Consider the following 22,419-nt stretch of genomic DNA (forward strand, 5'->3'; position numbering starts at 1 on the left):
CCCCGGCGTGTACACAGAAGAGGAAATGAATTAATGCCCGACATTGGCACAGAACAACTATGCCTGTCCCTTTAGTACAAAACAACAAAACATCCCCCCCCCCCCCCCCCCCCCTCCTCCCCCCGGTTGCTGCTGCTGCTGGCCTGTTTCTATTGTTCTGCCAGGAAGTCCAGGAATGGCTGCCACCTCCTGAAAAATCCCTGCACCGATCCCCTTAGGGCAAATTTCACCTTCTCTAGCTTGAGAAACCCTGCCATGTCATTGACCCAAGCCTCCACGCTTGGGGGCCTCGCGTCCTTCCACTGAAGAAGAATCCTCCGCCGGGCTACCAGGGACGCAAAGGCCAGAACGCGTATGTACTGCTTGATACACTGTCAATGACTTTATCCATCACTTTGCTGATGATCGAGACTAGACAGTTGTAGCAGTAATATAGCCAGGTTGGATTTGTCCTGTTTTTTGTGGACAGGACATATTTGTGCAATTTTCCACATTGCCAGTGTTGTGGCTGTACTGGAACAGCTTGGTTAGAGATGCAGCTAGGACAGCACGGTGGTGCAGTGGTGAGCATTGCTGCCTCACAGCGCCGAGGTCCCAGGTTCTGTCCCAGCTCTGGGTCACTGTCCGTGTGGAGTTTGCACATTCTCCCTGTGTTTGTGTGGGTTTCGCCCCCGCAACCCAAAGACATGCAGGCTAGGTGGATTGGCCACACTAAATTGCCCCTTAATTGGAAAAAATGAATTGGGTACTCTAAATTTAAAACAAAAAAAGAGATGCAGCTGGTGCACATTCTCCCAAAGATGTGCAGGGTAGGTGGATTGGCCACACTAAATTGCCCTTCAATTGGAAAAAAATAATAATTGGGTACTCGAAATTAAAAAAAATAGATGCTGCTAGTTCTGGAGCAGAAGTAGTATATTGCATTTGCCAAAATGTTGTGATGGCCCATAGCCTTTGCAGTATCCAGTACCCTCAGCCATTTCTTGATATCATATGGAGTGAATCAAACTGGTTGAAGACTGACATCTGTGATACTGGAAATCTAGGGGGAGGCCAAGAAGAATCATCCATTCAGCACTTCTGACTGAAGATTGTTGTGAATGCTTCAACCTTTTCTTTTGCACAGATATGCTGGGCACCCCCATCAATGGGGAGAAGGATATTTGTGGAGCCTTTTCCTCCGCCTTATTGTTTAATTGTCCACCACCATTCATGACTGGATGTTGCAGGACTGCAGATCTTAGATACGATTTGTTGGTTGTGGAGTCAATTTATCTGCCCTCCACGTGCTGTATATGCTGTTTGGCGTGTCATTAGTCTTGTGTTGTAGCTTGACCAGGTTGACACCTCATTTTTAGGTATGTCTTGTGCTCCTCCTGGCATTCCCTCCTGCACACTCCATTGAACCAGGGTTGATCCCCTGGATTGATGATAATGGTAGTGTGGAGGATACACCAGTGAGGTGACAGGTGATAATCAGCAGGTGGTTAACTTGCCCGTGTTTCATTTGATGCCATGAGAATTCTAGGGCACCAGAATCAATGTTGACTGAGGACTCCCAGGGCAACTCCCTCCCAGCTGTATAGCACTGTGCTGCCACCTCTGGTGATGGCGGCATCTGGAAGGTATGATTCCATGAGCATGACTATGTCAGGCTGTCAATCTCCCAATTTTGGCACAAGCACCCAGATGTACCAAGGGTGGTAGCGCTTGCTGTGCCTAGGTCAATGTCGGTGGTCCATCCAGTTTTCACTTCTTTGTAGCTTTGATACAACTGAGTTCTTTAAGAGTCACATGTTGGCCAGACATGTTTTTTTAAATTTAGAGTACCCAATTCATTTTTTCCAATTAAGGGGCAATTTAGCGTGTTCAATCCACCAACCTTGCACATCTTTGGGTTGTGGGGGCGAAACCCACGCAAACACGGGGAGAATGTGCAAACTCCATATGGACAGTGACCCAGAGCCGGGATTGAACCTGGAACCTCAGCGCCGTGAGACTGCAGTGCTACCACTGCGCCACCGTGCTGCCCCGTTGGCCAGACATGTTAAAAGTTTGTAGATTTCCTTAACTAAAGTGATCCAAGTGTTTTTTTTAACAATAGTTCCAAGGGCATCGTTACTGACACCAGCTTTTAATTCCAGATTTCATTAATTGAATTTTGACCCATGTCCCCAGCCTGGGCCTCTGGATTGCTAGTGCAGTGTTATTACCACTTCACCACTGCCTCCCAGTGGTGAACGACATAACGGACTTAGACATAGAAGAGAAAGAATGTTTGGGGGAATTGATATGTGGGGTAGCAAAGACATGCACAGTAAGCATGATTACACATGTTGTGCGCACCCCATTATACTGCGAGGGGAGTGGTGGTGCTGCTAGTGAATGCTCCCACCTACTAGCACCCAATACTGAATTCATAGAATCCCTGCTGTGCAGAAGGAAGCCATTGGGCCCATTGATTCTGCACACAACCTCTGAAAGAGCACCAATCCCCTGCCCTATCCCTGTAACCCCACCTAACCTCACATTTTTGGACACTAAGGGGCAATTTAGCAAGACCAATCCACCCAACCTGTACAGCTTTGGACAGTCCCCGGTTCTGTGAGGCAGTAGTGCTGACCACTGTGCCACCTAAAGTCAACCATTATGGGTCTGGAGCTATATTTAAGTAAGGACTGCAGAAGGGACTCGAACCCGGAACACAGTGCATTATCCTGTGTCTCTGGCAATACCACTGCACCACCTACTTCAAAATAGCTCAATACGATCAGAAGATCAATGATTGAGAAAGATTTGTCTATTAATAAGCGAACCCAGGGCAGCACGGTGGCACAGTGGGTTAGCCCTGCTGCCTCGCGGCCCCGAGGTCCCAGGTTCGATCCCGGCTCTGGGTCACTGTCCGTGTAGAGTTTGCACATTCTCCCCGTGTTTGCATGGGTTTCAGCCCCACAACCCAAAGATGTGCAGGCTACGTGGATTGGCTATGCTAAATTGACCCTTAATTGGAAAAAATGAATTGGGTACTCTAAATTTACTTTTTAAAAAAACATTAATAAGCGAACCCTTCAATAAATGAAACAAAATCTCAGTTATTGAAAACACGAGAATAAAATGACCTGGACAAAGATGGAACAGTGCAGCTGTCACCATCCAGGACAAACCCACTTCACTGGAACTACCGCCGGTAACTGCCAGAATGATCGGGTTGTTGCAAAATTATGTCTCTTTTCCTGACTCTCACAGATAACTATTGTGCCTATTCACAAAGGCAATTAGGGCCGGACAACAAATATTGGCTTTTCCATAGACCCACACACTCCAGGAAAGATTAAAAAAAAAATCCATGGCACCAGTCCACTGAGATCAGGCCGCCCATCGCTCAACTCAACCAGTTAAAATCGCTTCTCAGAGAAACTAGCCTTACTTCTCGGGTTTCTTCCTTTTGAGTGTGTTGTGAGCATAAAAAAAGATGTCGCACAACGGAAGGTGAGCAACAAAAATATTTCACTGTCGGAAAAAGTGCGGCGTTTTTACTGCAAATGTAACATTGGTGTTAACTATTGCAGTTACTGTACAGTATCCAGTAGCTGCCCCATCCTAATACCACACAAGGCAGAGTGAGATTTCCTGAAGGAAGGACTATTTGGCCTGACAGCAGGTTCCACTCTTCACACGGCGATGTTGCCAAGATAATTCTACTCCAACACCTAGCCAAAACTTTTTGATTCGTGAGGTAACAAAAGCATGGATGGGGGTTTCAGTAGTCGATGAGCTGAGGCAGTGGCTGGGCCAAGGGTGCTGCTATTGGAAGTGGAACTAGTCAGTCAATGTGATGGAGCAGATATATGGCCAGAAACTCGTCTCAATGTCAGATATTGCAACAAGGTTGCGAATAGTCTGGTTCAACTTCAGGCAGTTGTCTGGGAGAGGGATGGAGTCAGTGGCTGGGGAACAGATTTTGTGGTGGGGTTTTGCTGCTCCCAATATACCTTTGGAGAAAGTCTTTGCTCATCTAGTCGAGGTTGTCAGACAAGCCTTGTGACGATTAGAGACAGTGGAGGGATCGAGGTAAAATAAAAGTTGGACTTGCATAGTGACGTTCACACAACCGAAACCCACAAAGCATTTTCGAGTCAATGAAGTACTTTGGAAATGTAATTACTTTTATGTGAGAAGCAATACAGCCAAATAATGTAAAGCTCTCATAAACGGCAATGTGATCATCACCTGATCATTTGTTTTTGTGATGTTGATTGTAGGATAAATATTAGCCAGACAATGGGGATATCTCCCCACTTTTCAAAATAGTGCCACGGGATCTTTTATATTCACCTGTGGAAGCAGATAGGGCTTCAGCTTCAAGTCTAATCTAAAAGGTGCACTTCCAGAACTACAATTTCAGCACTCAAACCCTGGAGTGAGGTTCAAACTTACTACCATCTGACACAGAGACCAGAGAGCTACTAATCGAGGCACAGTTACAGGTCACCAGTGCTTTCGTGGAATATAAATGTTTTCAGACGATGTCCCCATGTAGCTGGGAGGGAGGAATTGTGGTGGCAGGGAGGGTAGCGTGGATAGATCCTCTGCAAACTCCTGAGGTAATGGTACAGGATGGGGGAGAATAGTCATTTCAGATTATTCTTTGGCTACGAATGCGGAGAGAGGAATGAAACCGGGTGGAGTGTAATGTGGGCCATTTCAGTACTGTAGCAGCTTGGGAACGCTCTGGACTGGTCCTTCTGTACTGGTAGTGGGCCTAGCTAGGGCGGTCTTTCAGAGGGTTGGTGCAGACTCAGTGGGCCGAAGCCTTCTGCACTGAGGCAATTCTTTGATTCCAAACATCATAATGATAACAGCCAATATGGATTTCATGTTTGACAAAGCTGGTCAAGTTCGTGACATATGGGCAGCACGGTGGCCTAGTGGTTAGCACAACCGCCGCACGGCGCTGAGGTCCCAGGTTCGATCCCGGCTCTGGGTCACTGTCCGTGTGGAGTTTGCACGTTCTCCCCGTGTCTGCGTGGGTTTCGCCCCCACAACCCAAAAATGTGCAGAGTAGGTGGATTGGCCACGCTAAATTGCCCCTTAATTGGAAAAAATAATTGGCTAATCTAAATTTATTTTAAAAAATGTTTTAAAAGTTCGTGACGTATAATGGTGGGTGGAGGAAATGTAGTGGATATGATGGAACTCCAGAAAACCTCCGGATAGGAACTGCTCAGGGACACTTCTTAGATCTGAAATATTAATTTATTGCTGAATAATTGGCTACGAGTTGACATTTACTTAAATCGTTGATAATACATATTAAATTATTGAACTGTTTCAATATGACAATCAGAGGATAATATTGACCATGGGCAAATAAACTTGCTGCTCCGAAAAAGTACCATTCATTTCAAATAGTTCAGGAACAGCTCACCGAACATATTTAGGATAATTGAAGGTCGTTTTACAATATTAAATAAAACATCCATCTTTTAGAATATCTATATAGGTAGGATATTCAGATGAAGGAAATAAGGAACAACAGTGGCAGCTACCAAACCCTCCACCGCCTCCACCTCGTTGGATGAGTACATTGGAACATCGACTCCAAGTTTCCCTCCAAGTCAAGCACCATCCCGACCTGGGCATATATCATCCCCTGGGTCATAATCCCATCAGGAAGGGACCTTCACCACGTGGACTGCGACAGTTTAAGAAGGTCCCTCTTACTTTCTTAGGACAGCCCAGGAGGGGTGAAAAAGCCACAGTGCCAGAAACGCCCAGATCCAAGAACGAATCATCATTTTAAAAGGGACATTTTCGTTCTTCCTGCTTCATCGCGCAACAATAACGAGTTGAAATTTTGCGGTCCATTTTCAATTCAGCTTCTGCATAATTACTCTTCCAGTCTTGGTGGCCACGCAAATCGGGAGAAAAATTAATATCCCGCCATTGGCGCCAGTATCCTCTTACTCCGGATTTATGCTTTCCAATTGGGAATGTTTCACCCTCACAGTCCCATTCTAAAGAAACCGCCTAATAATAAATGGAACAGAAAGCAAGTCATCTTTTGGACCAAACATTTATAGATTCAATTAATGGGAATATTATATTAGCATCCTAGAAATATGAAGTTTGAATATGAAACGAAATTTATACATTTTTTTCAATTATTTATTTTGCCAGAAACACTTATCAATGTCCAATTTAAGAAAACTTTGTCCTGCTGGCATTTTTTTGTTTGAAAGTATTATCATTTAAAATGAGTTCAGGAGGAAATTAATGACATATCAAAGAGATGACTTATGACTGGCGAGTGTCTTTTAAAGTGAAATATCTCCATGCTTAAAAAAAAGCAGTGGCAAAAGACACGACCTTGTGTTTTTGCAACTCCCAGGATTCAAATAATGTGAAACTTGTCCCAGTTCAACTGCTACACAAAGGGGCGATTGCACAGCAACAGGGGGGGTTAAAGAGTGCAACTGCCATCCAATGTATCAACTGCCCTAAAAGGGACAAATTGTTCATCTAGTGCTTTTAAATGTCCACTTATGCAGTAGCCCGCACCTAGCGACCTAAACATTAAAAGGAAAGCTTAAAAAAAAAATCAACGTTCTGACCTCTTCAGAACATTCAGTATATATTCCCTGGAAACGAGAAGCTGCAGAAATTCTTTGTTCTGTAAGTAGCTTGAACCCTAAGGTGACATGAAAAGTCCGAGAACTTTGGAGGGAGTTGTTGCTATGAAACCTGGGATCAGGGATGAAATGAGGTCTAACGCTTGGACCCCACAAGTTGTGATCATGCATTAATGGATCCTGGAAAAGAGGAAACCCAAATTGCAAACACGGAGCTGAAGAGTTAACTTCAGAGTGAAAGGGATACACTCTGGGAAACACAAGACGAAGTCATGATTTGCTTCGATTTTAAAACAGTATCGTGTTACTAATGCAAAGTAGAGTCGTATAGTTGTCGTCAAGTATTTTGCACTTGGGTTGGTTTTGCGCCCCGATTGTCCTTCAAGCCGCTTTGGAAAAAAAAACTTTGAGCTGCTTAGAAAGATCAGGGTGGCTCAATTCTGCTCGGCCACTTTCCCGCAGGATGCTGGGGTGAGTCCATTCAGGGCAAACAATTCCTCCATCGCGTTTCACTTTAGAATGGCCCCTTCTTCCCTTTGACTCCCTGCTCCCTCTTAATGTTAGTTACAGAGGTGTATTTTCGTAAGTATGATGACATTTTAGGTCTTGCGATGCAGAAGTGCCCGAAGTTTGGGGGTGAATTAAGTACACTCATGGTTAAAACGATCCCGGAACAATGTAATCGAGCTGTGTACCTCTTTATCTGGCTGGGACGTTTATGGACATGCAAACTTTGATGTTTTCCTCCTCTGTATTAAAATAAACACTAATTCTGACCACTCATTCTCATGAAAACGATTCAATATCTCAAGTGTTGGGCGGTGGGGCGGGGGGGGGGGGGGGGGGATGTGAGCCTGAGGAATTAACGAAATTGATGGTAAATAATTCCATATCTGAACTCCTAGCATTGCAGCTAACCTAACGTTTGGTGCATTCACACTCTGCCAGCTTTACTTGACAGGTGCTGGAGTCACATCATGCCCTTTTTGTGTGAAGGAAACTTAATAAGAATTGAATCACTCCGAATTTAAGAAACACATAGCATCAAAGAATGGAGTCACGTTTGATCTTAACTCCAGTCACGCCTTGAGGTTGGACACAGAAGTCTGGCGCAGAGACGTCTTCTGCCACTTCTTGCTAATATTCTGTTAATATACATTTGAGAACGAGACTTTAATCGTGACAGTTTTGAAAAAACCCAGATTCCCTTCACACCAAGTGATGTGAAAGTGAATGACGGAGCCACTAATCGCTGAGCCGGGAAACAAATACGATTACTAGCAGAGAATCTTGAGTCAGAAAGTCTCATAGACTTTAAGATGTTAATCCTGAACGTAATCCTTCCTTTGCCTTGTAGAAATACTGCAGCCACAAGAGTTGTTTTGTTATTTATATTGGCGTTTAATAAAACTCAGCCAGGGTTGAATGGGACCCTTACTCTTGGATGGTAATTAATTCCTTATTTCTGTGACCCAATTGTGCTGGTATAGAGCAGTGGACAGTACCCGTGCCCCCTCTATCATTGTCCTCGTGCTTCAACAGCGATGGAAACTCGTTCGTTTGATGTGATTCAAAAGTTTTTCTTGGGCATCTTCTACTTCAAGGGCTTCTTGTTTTTTTTTCTCTCTCCCCCTTTCTCGTTTGTTTTTTTTTAATTCGTGAAAGCCATCCAGCTTGGCCACCTCAGTAGAATTTAATGATTTGCTGAAAGCCTTTTGAGGAGTGTATGAGCACGATAGCTTGGCACTCAACTGCCGAGGAAACAAAACCGGGGGCCATGGAACTGTAAATGTTTTTGCACCCTTACAGACTCTCAACTGTACAACCACGCTTTTAATCTTCCAGACAACTGCCATGTTTCCCACTCTCCAACATGTTTTTAGACGGACGAATGTTGCATCTTACTTATAATGCCCAGGATTTGTTTGAGGAATAATTATGTGCCGGTAGTTTAAAGGTTTTAAAAAAAAAGTTAGCCCACAAAATGTTTCTGGAGGAAATCAGTGACGGTTTTTAGACAGCGAATCTGGCTGGTTGCCTTTGTTGGCAATCTCGCTACACAGATATCTGTATTTTATTCAACTGTAATGAATCTTGTTTGCAGCATTTTTTTTTGTAGGAGAGAGTAAGAGACCCTCAGATGAACCATATGGCCATGGTGACTCGAGCCGGCCGTGTTTCGCAAACAAAGAGGGGATTGAGGAGCTGAAGGAAGGCAGCGAACTTCTTTCCGGCTGATGAAGCTGTTGTCTGGAGCCAATGATCCCAAATCTACAGGCTTTATTCCCAGCTCGGCCCTGGGACGTGATGTGTCATACGATTATAATCTTTCATATTTACTACAACTTTAGACGGGCGATCTGCAGAGAGAAGGGCGCATATGTGAAGTAGACTTAGCATCTGCAAAAAAAAACCTTCCCCGGATAAATACACTTGAATGAGGATTTGTTAGTTTTTGTTGCAGCGAGGTTTTAATCGATTGTTGATTGAGATTGGAGGACGGGCAGCGAGTGAGAGTGGCTGATGTCTGAAGTTGCAAACTCTGAGCCACTCGAAGTTTTTTTATTAATACAAAGCACTGGGAACTCTAAGTTTGCTTTAACTGTGCACCGACTAAGCCCGTGAGCAAAGCACACATTGCCAGTGCCTGCGTAAAGAAATTGTATTTCAGTATTGAAATAGAGATTGCATTTGAAAGCACGGATATAAATTTTAAGGCTCGGAGACTTGTGGTCTTATAGAATTCCAACTCGGGCTGTTGCGGAGAGGCAGTGCATCTCACACTTTTACACTTAACATATTTAGGATGTTAACCCTTCCACTAACCTCCACCCCCCGACCAGCCTTCCGAGCTGAAATCCAGCTTTGCAAAGGAGAGAAAGCGACTCCTATTGGGATGAGGAGGAAGTCATTCATTAATACATGCGGGCAGCAAGTAAATAGCGATGTACATCATCAGCTCCCAATATTCAGTCTGGGATGGAAACTTCTGCCCGATCCGGGCTACAATTAACGACCCCCGCTGTAAAAATTAATACTTTTTGTTTTACCAGGAACCGCAGAGAAACCTTTGTTTTGCATAGAAAACACAGCATCGAAAAAGGCCATTCGGCCCAACTGGGATATATTAATGTTTGCGTGGGCTTGCTGTCAACATTTAGGTTTAAAGAAACATCTGCCATTCATATTTGTAACCAAATCAGTGGAATTTTGGGAATGGTTAACCATCAGTTTCAATTAGCTAAATTACATAATGTAGCCTTTCAAAACTGTGTGTGTGGAGGGGGGGGGGGGGGATAGTCGAGCCTCATCCCTGCTTTCGTTTGTTTCCAGTCTTTTCATTAAACTACTGTTGAGGGAGATACATTGGAAAAAGTTACCCCTCTCAGGGCAGCACTGTGGCGCAGTGGTTAGCACTGCTGCCTCAGGGCGCCCAGGTCCCAGGTTCGATCGGGCTCTGGGTCACTGTCCGTGTGGAGTTTACACATTCTCCTCGTGTTTGTATTCAATTTTGGAAAGATTTACTGCTTTCATTGCTCTGTTTCTACTTTCAGATTTTTAAAAAACTCCAGTTAATTTGGCTGAGTTGCTAAGAATAAAAAAGGGTTGGAATTTAGAAACATTTTAAGCAGAATTCTTCAGATGTAAACTCTTAATGGTGCGTACATTGATATAAAAATCTAGGACCCACTCACTGGGTGGGGTTTTACCAGTCATTTAGGCATGGGTTTGGGACAGGTGGGCTGGGAAAATTGTGGGAAAGATAAATTTTCAGACCAGTAATCCAATGCCTTTCCACTTTCCTCCATTTTTCCCACGGGAAGGCTGTCATTGTCACGATCACGCTTCGGTGAAACATAACCAATTAGGAGAATGAAGAAGGCAAAAAACAAAATTTTACACATGCAATGTCTCTTTCTCACCGGTACATGGATCACAGGTCGTGTTAGCAAAATGGCAGGTTAAGGCAAGTGTGCAGCAGGAAGTCATTGAGGACCCAAACCTCCATCACTGCAGCATTATAAGGGGGGAGTCGGCATTCAGTGGGCCCGTCATATTGTAAGGCTAGTGCTGATAGAAGCAACTCCTCAAAGGAAAAATGGTGGAAAATTTGCAAGCAGAACGTGGGTGTCGTTCCATTGAGGCCAGTTGGAGACATAAATGGCTTTATTGACTTTTAAGCCTGTGACCTACCACAGAGACATGGGCTCCTGGTATTCCAAGATGGAATGGTCGACTAAGGAAGCTCAGCATCCACAGCTATAGGGGAACCAAGTGCCAGATGACTAGCAGCTACAGTATGGAACATAGGGACATGCACTTGGATAGATCAGAATGGATGGCTGGAGGACTCCACCTGGGAGAAGACCCTGTGCACAGGATCTATAGGCCAAGGGGTCAGGTTCCTGGGCCTGTCAGACCAGCAATGCCTCCAGAAACGGCAGTTGCCATGTCCAGTAATCACTGGCTTGTGCTCCTTAATGGAGGAAGTCCTGTCATTATGACAGGAGGCGACCCATTGCCTGTAGCTCTGAACTTTTATGCATCCAGCCCATTCCAGGGCTCAGCCACAGACGTCTGCTGGATATAGAAATCTGCAGCCCACAACTGTATTAGCCAAGTCACAGATGCCTTGCATTGGGAGACCAGAACATCAGGTTCAAAACAGACGTAGCCAGCCAAACCCAGTAAGCAATAGGATGTGCCTCGATGATAGGGTTTTAACAGGTTCAGTGTGCAATTGACTGGACCTATGTTGCGATCAAGACTCTGTTAGACCGACTAGGCGTATCAATGAATCTGAAGGAATACCATTCATTCTAAGTGGAACTAGAATGTGAACACACAAGTTGTTCCTGCAGGTGTGAGTGAAGTTCCACACACTCAAGTGTCTCAGCTCTTTGCACCTGCACATGTCGTCAGTACGTAGCGCATGGGTAACAATATTCGCCGAGGACCAAATGCATCAGCTCACCAGAGGCACACGAGAGGTTCAATGGGTGCCTTCTAGCACTCGGGCCCACAATAGCGCAAGTTGCATGGTTCAGGTGCCATGGCCATTCTGGGGGCTGGCAATGGTCTCCCAAAGAGACAAAGTACTGAGCCCTGCATCTGAACAACCTGATACTTCAAAGAGGAGACACCGGTCCCCACAGGAGAAGGAAAAGAAGGAAGGGGGCTCAGTGGAGTATGTCCATCCAGAGGTATTCATGATGTGTCCTGGCATAAGACCCGCATGTTACAGTAGTCCTGATGTCCACATCCAAGCAGACGTCAATTGAGAGAAGTGGGAGATCATTATCCTGATGTCATCCATTGCCTCGCTGCCTGCACTGTGGATGCACACATTACCCAATCCTGCAAACAAAGGTCTCTCCTCAGAGTAATTGTCAAAATATTAGATTATCCACTCTGTATTTACAAACAACTGTTCCCTGCCACTCTCTTACATTCATCTACCCACAAGGAATTGAAAATAAAGTACACATGACATTTCGTAGGGAAACAAAAGACAAAATAGGGTTCTTTAAAATGAAAGTTTACAATTCCTGCATAACATTACAAGCAGCACCCATGTGAATCCCTCTGTGCCATTAAAACTATTTTAGAATTCTCTCACTTCGATGTGGTGCTATTCCTGTGGCTGAAGACGAATAGGAGGTAATCTGTTAATTTCCACGCCGACACTTCAGATACGTTTAGCGGGCATCCTGCAGTTTGTGGAGCCCTTGATGGCCCCTCCAAAAACTGCCCCACCTGCATATATGCAGGGGCAACCTCGGTAGTCAGGTGAGGAGTCAGTTCTTATACCTCTGTCAGAGGGGATCATTGGAAAGGGCCATGACCTTGGGTCCATTGGGGAAATCCCCTGGATATCTTTTCCCCTCTCAGGGCTGATCAGCACCTCCCTGCTAAGTACGAGTGAGAATTTGGTTGAATATGAATGTGATCGTTTCTGCACCTGTCTGCAGAGTTAGCCACTCTCTTCTGCAATGAGAAATGTAGCATATTCTGATGAGTACAGTCTCTGCTTAGGAAGTAGGCATATAATTGAAGGGGGCTAACTCTGGGATAGGGAGTGCTAGACCATCACATTGAGGGTATCATTGCCACATATGGAGATGAATTAAGCTGGATCCTGGGCAGACATTCTTAATGTGTGGTCACAAGTAAGAATGCTTCAAAAGATACACATGCAGGAGACGGCAACAGAAGTGAGACAGTAATGGCTGCTAGCTGCAAATTGCATGGCACTCACCTTGTCGGATCTCAAGCTGTTATTGACGCATTTCCTACATTGGAGCCACATCCTCCCCATTAACTAGTGACTATTCAGTTCCTCTATGAGCTCCAGCCATGCCTGCTGGAGAGGGTAGCTAACCTCTGGAAAGAGTACCTGCCGCTGTAGTTCCACAGTTTCCAACAAAACCTTGAGTGCTCAGTTTGTGATTTATGGTAACAACAATGTATGGTGTACGTTGGAATCTAAAACAAAAAACAGAAAATGCTGGACAATCTGAGCAGATATGACAGCAGCTGTGGACGGAACAGAGTTAACGTTTCAAGTCTGGATGACTCTTTGTCAGAGCTTGGACAAAGCTTTGCCAACTCATGCCAATCCACTCACCAGACATTTTCCTTACTCTTTCGCTGTCAACGCACAAAGTCTCCACCATGAACAGACCTCAGGAGCCACGCTCAAATTAAATAAATATCTAAATATCTATTACAGCCAGTACTATAAAAAGCACCCATTGATGAAAATCCATTCAAAACTTTAAATGCATCTCAAGTATTTAATCCCTTATCATAGATCATAGCATTTACAGTGCAGAAGGAGGCCATTCAGCCCATCGAGTCTGCACCGGCTCTTGGAAAGAGCACCCTAACCGAGGTCAACACCTCCACCCTATCCCCATAACCCAGTAACCCCATCCAACACTAAGTGTGTGTTTTGGACACTGAGGGCAATTTATCATGGCCAATCCACCTAACCTGCACATCTTTGGACTGTGGGAGGAAACCGGAGCACCCGAAGGAAACCCACGCACACACGGGGAGGATGTGCAGACTCCGCACAGACAGTGACCCAAGCCAGAATCAAACCTGGGACCCTGGAGCTGTGAAGCAATTGTGCTATCCACAATGCTACCGTGCTTATCAAAACAATATTGCATTCATAACCCCACATCAAAGACAAATAATCCTTTAGTAACTTCTTTGAATTAAACTGTCGATCAAATTGCAAACCCCATAGTGAGGGAATGGACGGGGCGCCATAGGTGGAACTTAATGAAGCTGGTGGAGGATGCCAGGTATGATCCTAAGAGGTGGGATACACTGCAGTTGACGTTGGCGGGGAGGGTCCAAGTGCTGAAAATGAATATTCTGCCGAGGTTCTTGTTTATTTTTAGGCTTTCCCGATCTTTATACGAAAGGCCTTTTTTGGAAATTGGACAAGATCATTTCGGACTTTGTATGGGCAGGGAAGGTGCCTTGGATCAGGAGGACCCTGCTACAGAGGCAGAATGGGGGTGCAGGGGTGGGGGTTGGCATTGCCGAACCTGCTTCATTATTATTGGGCGCCAAATGTGGATAAGGTGCGGCGATGGTGGGAAGGAGAAGAGGTAAAGTGAGTTAGGATGGAGGAGGAATCTTGTAAGTTGTCTAGTTTGAGGACTATGGTGACGGCAGTGTTGCCAATGGCTCCGAGTAGGTATTCAGGGAGCCAGTTGATACAGTCCATGGTGAAGGTTTGGTGATCAGCTGAGGAGGCATTTTAGGGTGGAAGGGATGTCGGTGTTAACACCGCTGTGTGAGAATCATCGGTTTGAGCCGGGGGGGGGGTGGGGGGGGGGGTGGGGGGGGGGGGGGGGGGGGAGAGATGGATAGTGTATTCAGGAGGTAGAGGGAAGTGGGGCTGGTCAAGGTGAGGGATTTGTATTTGGAGGAGGGATTCACCAGTCTGAAGCAGCTAAGGGAGAGGGTAGAGCTGCCAAGGGGTAGTGAGTTCAGGTATCTGTAGGTTAAGGGCTTTGTGCGAAAGGTCTGGGGTTTCCTAGGTTGCCGGGAGACACCCTGCTGGAGTGACTCCTGCTTCCAAATGTGAAAAGGAAGGGAAGAATGGCACTGGACCAGTAAACCAGAAACCCAGAGTTCTGGGGACCCGGTTTCAAATTCCGTCACTGTAGATGGTGAAATTTGAATTAATTAAAAATCCGAAATTAAACGTCTAATGATGACCATGAAACCATTGTCGATTGTTGTTAAAAAAACCCATCTGGTTCACTAATGTCCTTACCTGGTCTAGCCTACATGTGACTCCAGACCCACAGTAATGTGGTTGACTCTTAACTGCCCCCTCAAGGGTAATTAGGGATGGGCAATAATTGCTGGCTCAGCCAGCGACGCCCACGTCCCATGAACAAATAAAAAAAGCAAAGTAATCTATCTCCAGGCGGCACGATAGAGGTGGTTAGCACTGCTGCCTCTCACCGCTGAGGTCCCAGGTTCGATCTCGGTCCTGCGTCACTGTCCGTGTGGAGTTTGCAAATTCTCCCGTGTCTGCGTGGGTCTCACCCCCACAATCCAAAGATGTGCAGGGTAGGTGGATTGGCTACGCTAAATTGTCCCTTAATTGGAAAAGAAATAATTGGATATTCTAAATGTATTTTTTAAAAAATGTAAATAGCCTTGCGGAGTTTGGGTTTCCACCTGAATGAACAAAGTTCCGCTCTCTTTCAGTTCTGTAATAAACTGGATGTCAGAAATGTGAGCGCTGCCTTCAGATCCTGTCAAAAGTCAATGGAATCTCCATGATTCTGCAAATATCTGGTCCCATGCCCAGACATGTTCCCTCACTTGGCTGATGCCTGCAAAATTCACCATGATGGCCCACAAAGTGAAGGGTTAGGTTGCTGATCTGGAAATGGGCCCCATGCTCCTTGAAAAACTATGTCTGAAAGATTCCACCTACTATTTCTGGCAACCACATGATCTTCTCATCTACCCTTCTTAGGATTTTAAGTGCCAGATATCACCCCTCAGCTTGGTACATATTATCTATCATCTTTCTGTGTACTCGAATGTTTAAAACAGAGATGAGATAAAACTAACACCCACATCAAGGAACATATGATAATAATCAAGACCATCACTTTACAATTTTCATGGGAAAGTGACAAAGCTGCAGAATTTGATGTAGAAATTACCAATTAAAATTCCAGACTAGCTTGCGAAAATGAAACAATTTAACTTATTCCGTCTTGGTAAATCAGTGTCATTAATAAACATTATCCATTAAATGACACAACAGCCCTAAATCATAGAAGAGCATATTGTTTGATGCACTGTGATCAATGAGATGTGAGATCCATTAGCTGCAGATTAAATATATTGAGCACACACTGGATGTCATACTTGTTATGCCTGCAAAATAATTTTAAATGTCAAATTAGTTGAATGTCTTGTCTGAATCCGAAGTTCAAACACCACTCCAAGGAATATGAGTACAAAATCTGTCCCAGCACTTCATTCAGCTCAGTGCAGTGTGTGGTACTGTTGGAGGCGAGGATTTTGAACAAGTTGTTAAATCAAGGTCCTGTCTACCTGTTCACATGCATGCAAAAGATGCCATGGTACTTTTCAAAGAAAAGTAATGGAGTTATCTGACCACCGGTCAACACCTCTGAAAACAGATGAGCTATTTATCACGTTGCTGTTTGTGGGATACTGCTCTGTGCAAGTTGATGATGGCTGTATGTGCCAATAACGGATATCAAACCAAACAACAATCAAGCTACAAATGACCGTATTTCACAAATAAGACTTTGTGACTTAAATGTAAACAGTTCCACTGAGCAGAATACTTTGAACGTTGCATAGTACAAACGCGTCCTTATAAAATAACATATTTTTCAATTTTCTCTGAGCAACACAATAAATCAGCTTAAAAACATGACATCTACATGGGAGGGACTTGAAATAGGCACTGGAAAGGAGGTCGAGGGTGGAGGCAGCCAACAGGTGGGCCAGGAATGGCACGACGCACGGGCCGGGGGCCGGCCCGAGAAAGGCTATGGCTGACCAGCGTGGGGGGGGTTGTGCCCCCAGACCAGGCTGATCACCTGGAACGTCAGGGGACTGAATCGGCCGGTTAAGAGGGCGCGGGTGTTCGCGCACTTGCGGGCTCTGAGGGCAGACGCAATTATGTTGCAGGAGACACATCTGAAAGTGCCTGACCACACCAGGCTAAGGAAGGGCTGGATTAGCCAGGTCTACAACTCGGACATGGACTCGAAGTCCAGGGGGGTGACAATCATGATCAACAAGTGGGTGCAATTTGAGGCGGAGGGCATAGCTGCAGACAGGGGGGGCAGATACCTGATGGTATGGGGCAGACTGGATGGGAGAAGAGTGGTGCTGGTGAATATATATGCCCCAAACTGTGATGACGTGGACTTCATTAAAAGAGTGCTGGGGAAGATCCCGGACCTGGACTCTCGCAGGCTAATAATGGGGGGGGGGGGGGGGGGGGGGGGGGGGAACTTTAACATGGTCCTTGACCCGGCTTTGGATCGGTCGTGTCCCAGAACGGGTAGACTCCCAGCAATGGCAAGGGAGCTGAAAGGGTTTATGGAGTAAACAGGCGCAGTGGACCCCTGGAGAGCCAGACAGCCGACAGGAAGGGGCTACTCGTTTTACTCGCACGTCCATAAAGTATATTCTCGGATAGATTTCTTCATACTAAGCAGGGATTGTATAGGGGAGGTAAAGAACACGGAATATTTGGCAATTACTATCTCAGACCATGTCCCGCACTGGGTAGACCTGCAGATCGGGGGGCGAGCTACCAACGCCCGCAATGGAGGCTAGACGTGGGACTGCTGTCGGAGGAGGGGATCTGTGAGAGGCTTCGGAGGTGTATGCAAAATTACCTGCAGGTGAATGACACGGAAGAGGTCTCAGCGGCGACCCTGTGGGAGGCGCTAAAGGCAGTAGTGCGGGGGGAGCTGATTTCAATTGGGGCCCACAGAGCCAAGGCAGACAGGGCAGAGATGGATAGAATGGTCAGGGAAATGGGATGGATAGATGAAGAGCACGCGGAGTCGCCGGGGGAGGTTTTCTCAGGGAGGGGCAGAGATTACAGGCAGAACTGGGGGCACTATCCACGAGTAGGGCCGTGGAACAGCTTAGGAAGGCGAGTGGCGTGGTGTACGAGCACGGGGAAAAGGCTAGCAGACTGTTAGCGCAGCAACTCAGGAGGAGGGAGGCGGCCAGGGAAATAAGTAGAGTGATGGACGGGGAGGGGCGCAAAGTGGAGGACGCGGCAGGATTGAATAAGGTATTCCGGGACTTCTGTCGCAAGCTGTATACTTCGGAGCCGCTGGAATAACCGGAGGAGATGAAAAGGTTTCTGGACGGGTTAACATTCCCAACAGTAGGTGGGGGGCGAGTGGATGAGTTGGGGGCCCCGATTAGAGTGGAGGAGGTATTGGGGGGCCTAAAGGCCATGTAGTCGGGGAAAGCCCCGGGGCCGGATGGATACCCAGTAGAGTTCTATAGGAAGTTTTCTGAGCTGGTGGGCCCGGTCTTGGCGAGGGTTTTCAACGAGGCAAGGGACAGAGGGACCCTGCCGCCGACAATGTCACAAGCCACTATATCACTGATATTGAAGCGGGGTAAAGACCCGGAGGCGTGCGGGTCCTACAGGCTAATCTCCCTGATTAATGTTGACGCCAAGCTCCTGGCAAAGGTGCTGGCGGTTAGAATGGAGGACTGCGTACCGGATGTGATTGGGGAGGACCAAACTGGGTTCGTGAAAGGTTGGCAGCTGCCGGCCAACCTGAGAAGATTACTTAATGTGATAATGATGCCCCCAGCGGGCAGGGAGCTGGAGGTAGTGGTGGCGATGGACGCCGAGAAGGCCTTTGACCGGGTGGGGTGGGACTATCTATGGGAGGTGCTCGGACAGTTTGGGTTCGGGGAGGGACTGGTGAATTGGATCAAATTATTACATCAGGCCCCTAAGGCCAGCGTCAGGACTAACAGAGAAGTGTCGGAGTACTTTAGGCTGTACCGAGGGACCAGACAGGGCTGCCCGCTCTCCCCGCTGCTGTTTGCGCTGGCCATAGAGCCGCTGGCGATTGCGCTGAGAGCCGCAGAGGGATGGAAGGGGATGGTGAGGGGTGGGGTAGAACATAGGGTCTCTCTTTACGCAGACGGCGTGCTCCTGTACGTGTCGGACCTAGTGGCCGGGATGGGAAGTATACTGGGAATGTTGAGGAAGTTCGGCCAGTTTTCAGGATACAAATTAAATACGACCAAGAGTGAAATGTTTGTGGTACAGGCAAGGGGCCAGGAGAACAGATTGAGAGGGCTACCGTTTAGGCTGGTTGAGGAAAATGTCCGGTATTTGGGAATCCAGGTGGCACGAGACTGGGGCAGGCTGCACAAGTTAAATTTGGCCAGGGTGGTGGAGCAAATGAAGGGAGAGTTTTGGAGATGGGATGCACTCCCGCTGTCAGGTAGGGTGCAGACTGTAAAGATGACAATCCTCCCTAGATTTCTGTTTGTTTTTCAGTGCCTCCTGATCTTTGTCCCAGTCCTTCTTCAAGAGTTAACGGGATGATCATGAGCTTTGTCTGGGTGGGAAAATCCCCGCGGGTGAAGAAGGCGATGCTGGAGGAACCGTAGCGAGCGAGGGCTGGCTTTGCCGAGTCTGATTAATTATTACTGGGCGGGGCAGCACGGTGGCCTAGTGGTTAGCACAACCGCCTCACTGCGCTGAGGTCCCAGGTTCGATCCCGGCTCTGGGTCACTGTCCGTGTGGAGATTGCACATTCTCCCCGTGTCTGCGTGGGTTTCACCCCCACAACCCAAAAAAATATGTGCAGAGTAGGTGGATTGGCCACGCTAAATTGCCCCTTAATAGAAAACATAATTGGGTAATCTTAATTAAAAAAAAAAAAAATTATTACTGGGCGGCCAACATCGCTATAAGGAAGTGGATGGTGGGTACGGGGTCTATCTGGGAGCAGGCGGAGGCGGCTTCGTGCAGGGGCTCCAGCTTGGCATTCCTGGTCACGGCTCCTCTACCGCTGCCACCAGCCTGGTACTCCACCAGCCCGGTAGTGGTGGCGACCCTGCGGATATGGGGCCAGTGGAGGAGGCATGTAGGGGCGACGGGGGCGTCGGTTTGGACGCCAATCTGCGACAACCATCGGCTTGCCCCGGGAGTATGGATGGGGGGTTTCGAGCATGGCGGCGGGCGGGGGTGGGCGATATGTTCCTGGAAGGGAGCTTTGCGAGTTTGAGGAGCTTGAAGGAGAAATTTGGGCTGGTAAGGGGAAATGATTTTAGGTACCTACAGTTGTGGGACTTTGTTCGTAGACTGGTCCCATCTTTCCCACGCCTCCCGCCAATGGGGATCCAAGACAGAATTGTCTCATGGGGGGAAGAAGGGGGGGGTAGAGTCTCTGATATTTATAAGGTGCTCATGAGGGTGGAAGGGTCCCAGACGGAGGAACTTAAACTTAAATGGGAGGAGGAGCTAGGCGGGGAAATGGAGGACGGGCTGTGGGCAGAGGCCCTGAGTAGGGTAAATTCGATCGCGACATGTGCCAGGCTTGGGCTGATTCAATTTAAGGTCGTTCACCGGGCCCACATGACGGTGGCTCGGATGAGCAAATTCTTTGGGATAGAGGACAAATGCGCTAGGTGCGCGGGAGGACCAGCGAACCATGTTCACATGTTTTGGGCATGCCCTAAGCTTAGGGGGTACTGGGAGGGATTTGCGGGCGTCATGTCCCGGGTGCTAAAAACAAGGGTGGCGATGGGTCCAGTGGTGGCAATTTTTGGGGTTTCGGAAGACCCGGGAGTCCAGGGGGAGAATGAGGCCAATGTTTTGGCCTTTGCTTCCCTGATAGCCCGGCGACGAATACTATTGGCATGGAGGGACTCAAAGCCCCCGAAGACTGAGTTGTGGCTTGCGGACATGTCGAGTTTCCTGGGTATGGAAAAAATTAAGTTCGCCTTGAGGGGATCTGTACAGGGGTTCGCCCGGAGGTGGCAACCATTTATTGACTTCTTTGCGGGAGAGTGAGCGTCAGCGGGGGGGGGGGGGGGGGGGGGGGGGGGAGGGAGGGGGGTTAGAGTAGAGTAGGAGGGATAAAATGGCGGGTAGTACCGGTGGGAGAGGAGCGGCCTTGTGCAGTATGTTACGATTGGAGTATTGAATGTATGTGGATGTTTGCACATTTTTGCCTTTTTTGCTTTATTTCTGTTGATGTCTGTAACTGTTTACAAAGCCAAAAACCTCAATAAAATTGTTTATTAAAAAAAAACATGACATCTACTAGTAGCTTTTTGCCCGTTACACTTCACAAATTAAATGTCAGTTGCCGCACTTGATACGAAAAATATACATCACAGGGAACGACTGAAGTATGAAAACAATAAATGCCGAATGACTGGAAGTGAAAGGTTTTATTTTAATGTTTAAAACAAAACAAATGATTGAAATTGATAACAGAAATAGATATTTAATCCATTTTTATTTCTCAATGTGTTCTGTACAACTCATATAATTTATCAATCTGTAAAAGTTTCATTTTTGTTGATATATTTTATAACATTTATCATAGCTTTTATTATGGTAAGTTTGGATAATCTTCTTAACCATTCTATACAATATGAACACTGATTTTCTATTATTCAAACAAGTAATCCAGACAAGTATTCACAGTATACTGGAAAGTGGCGTCCAAAATTACAGTATTTAAGTTTGTAATTACCAAAATATTATTACCATGCATGCAAATAAGTAAATATTCAGAAGCGGCCATGTGGTTTTATTTCTGGTTTCTTCAAAAGGTGATTGTGGGTCACTCATGTCCATTCATTGCAAATGGATTGACTCTCATCAATTCTTGGGCCTGTTGGTAACGGGAGATCTTTACGACTGATTCATTCTAAAATAAAATAAAAACATAGCACAGTGGATTTAGATTTGTTGTTGCTCCTCTTAAACCCAAATCTAACCTAGAATAAATGGATGCAAGTGTCCTCTCATTCTGCCTCCTGAAAGTGTTCTCCCTAAAATGAATGGGAGCAGGCATAACCTGTTAACAATAAACAAAGCTAGACTAGAAGGAGCTCTAACTACACCAGATACAACTTCAGAGTCCGCTGTTTCCCTAGTATGAACCTTTTTTGCTTTTTCAGATTAATCCAAATGTAATTTAAATGAGAGGAAACCTTACAAATCAAAATTATCATTGGGAACAGCAGCTGAACAGAGAACAGAGTGTCCAACCTTCCTGTTGAGGGTTGCATTTGTATGCAGATTTGAGTAGTTTAAATGATAACTAATTCTTATCTGATATAGTCTAATTACAAAAGATGCGCTGCGGCAATAAAAAGCACAATTAAATACAACCACATCAATATTAATTCCTTTCAACAGAAACAGTCTCTGACTATTCCTCATCAGGCTGATCCACATTTTCTATTGCTGCATATAGTGGGACAGAACCTTATCCTGGCCTTCTACATCTTCCAGGTTAATTTCTATTTGATCAATTTGGAATTACTCCATCTTGCAACTCAAAATCCAGCTGTGTTTTCTTTTCAGACCAAGCTATGTGAATGTGAAATTAATGCATTTGTGTTGACTTAATACAATCTTGCTAGTGTCATTCTGCACAGTATTCTGATACGGATCTCCTCTACTTGACAATGCACTCTATACTCTGCTATTAAAACATCTAACAATATATTTATAAAC

General features: G+C 46.1%; 1 protein-coding gene across 6 annotated transcripts in view; it reads right to left on the reverse strand.

Moving 5' to 3' along the window:
• Window positions 1-21,105: 21,105 nt before the first annotated feature.
• LOC119963301 (protein ZGRF1-like) overlaps window positions 21,106-22,419 on the reverse strand; it is a 144,206-nt gene continuing 142,892 nt past the window's right edge. For all 6 annotated transcript variants that reach the window (XM_038792188.1, XM_038792186.1, XM_038792187.1 and 3 more), the window contains one exon: window positions 21,106-21,604. In XM_038792188.1, the coding sequence (XP_038648116.1) occupies window positions 21,600-21,604 (5 nt within the window). In that variant the 3' untranslated portion in view covers window positions 21,106-21,599. The remainder of the gene's footprint in view (window positions 21,605-22,419) is intronic.

The sequence above is a fragment of the Scyliorhinus canicula genome, chromosome 3 (assembly GCF_902713615.1).
Source record: "Scyliorhinus canicula chromosome 3, sScyCan1.1, whole genome shotgun sequence".
NCBI classification, from domain to species: domain Eukaryota; kingdom Metazoa; phylum Chordata; class Chondrichthyes; order Carcharhiniformes; family Scyliorhinidae; genus Scyliorhinus; species Scyliorhinus canicula.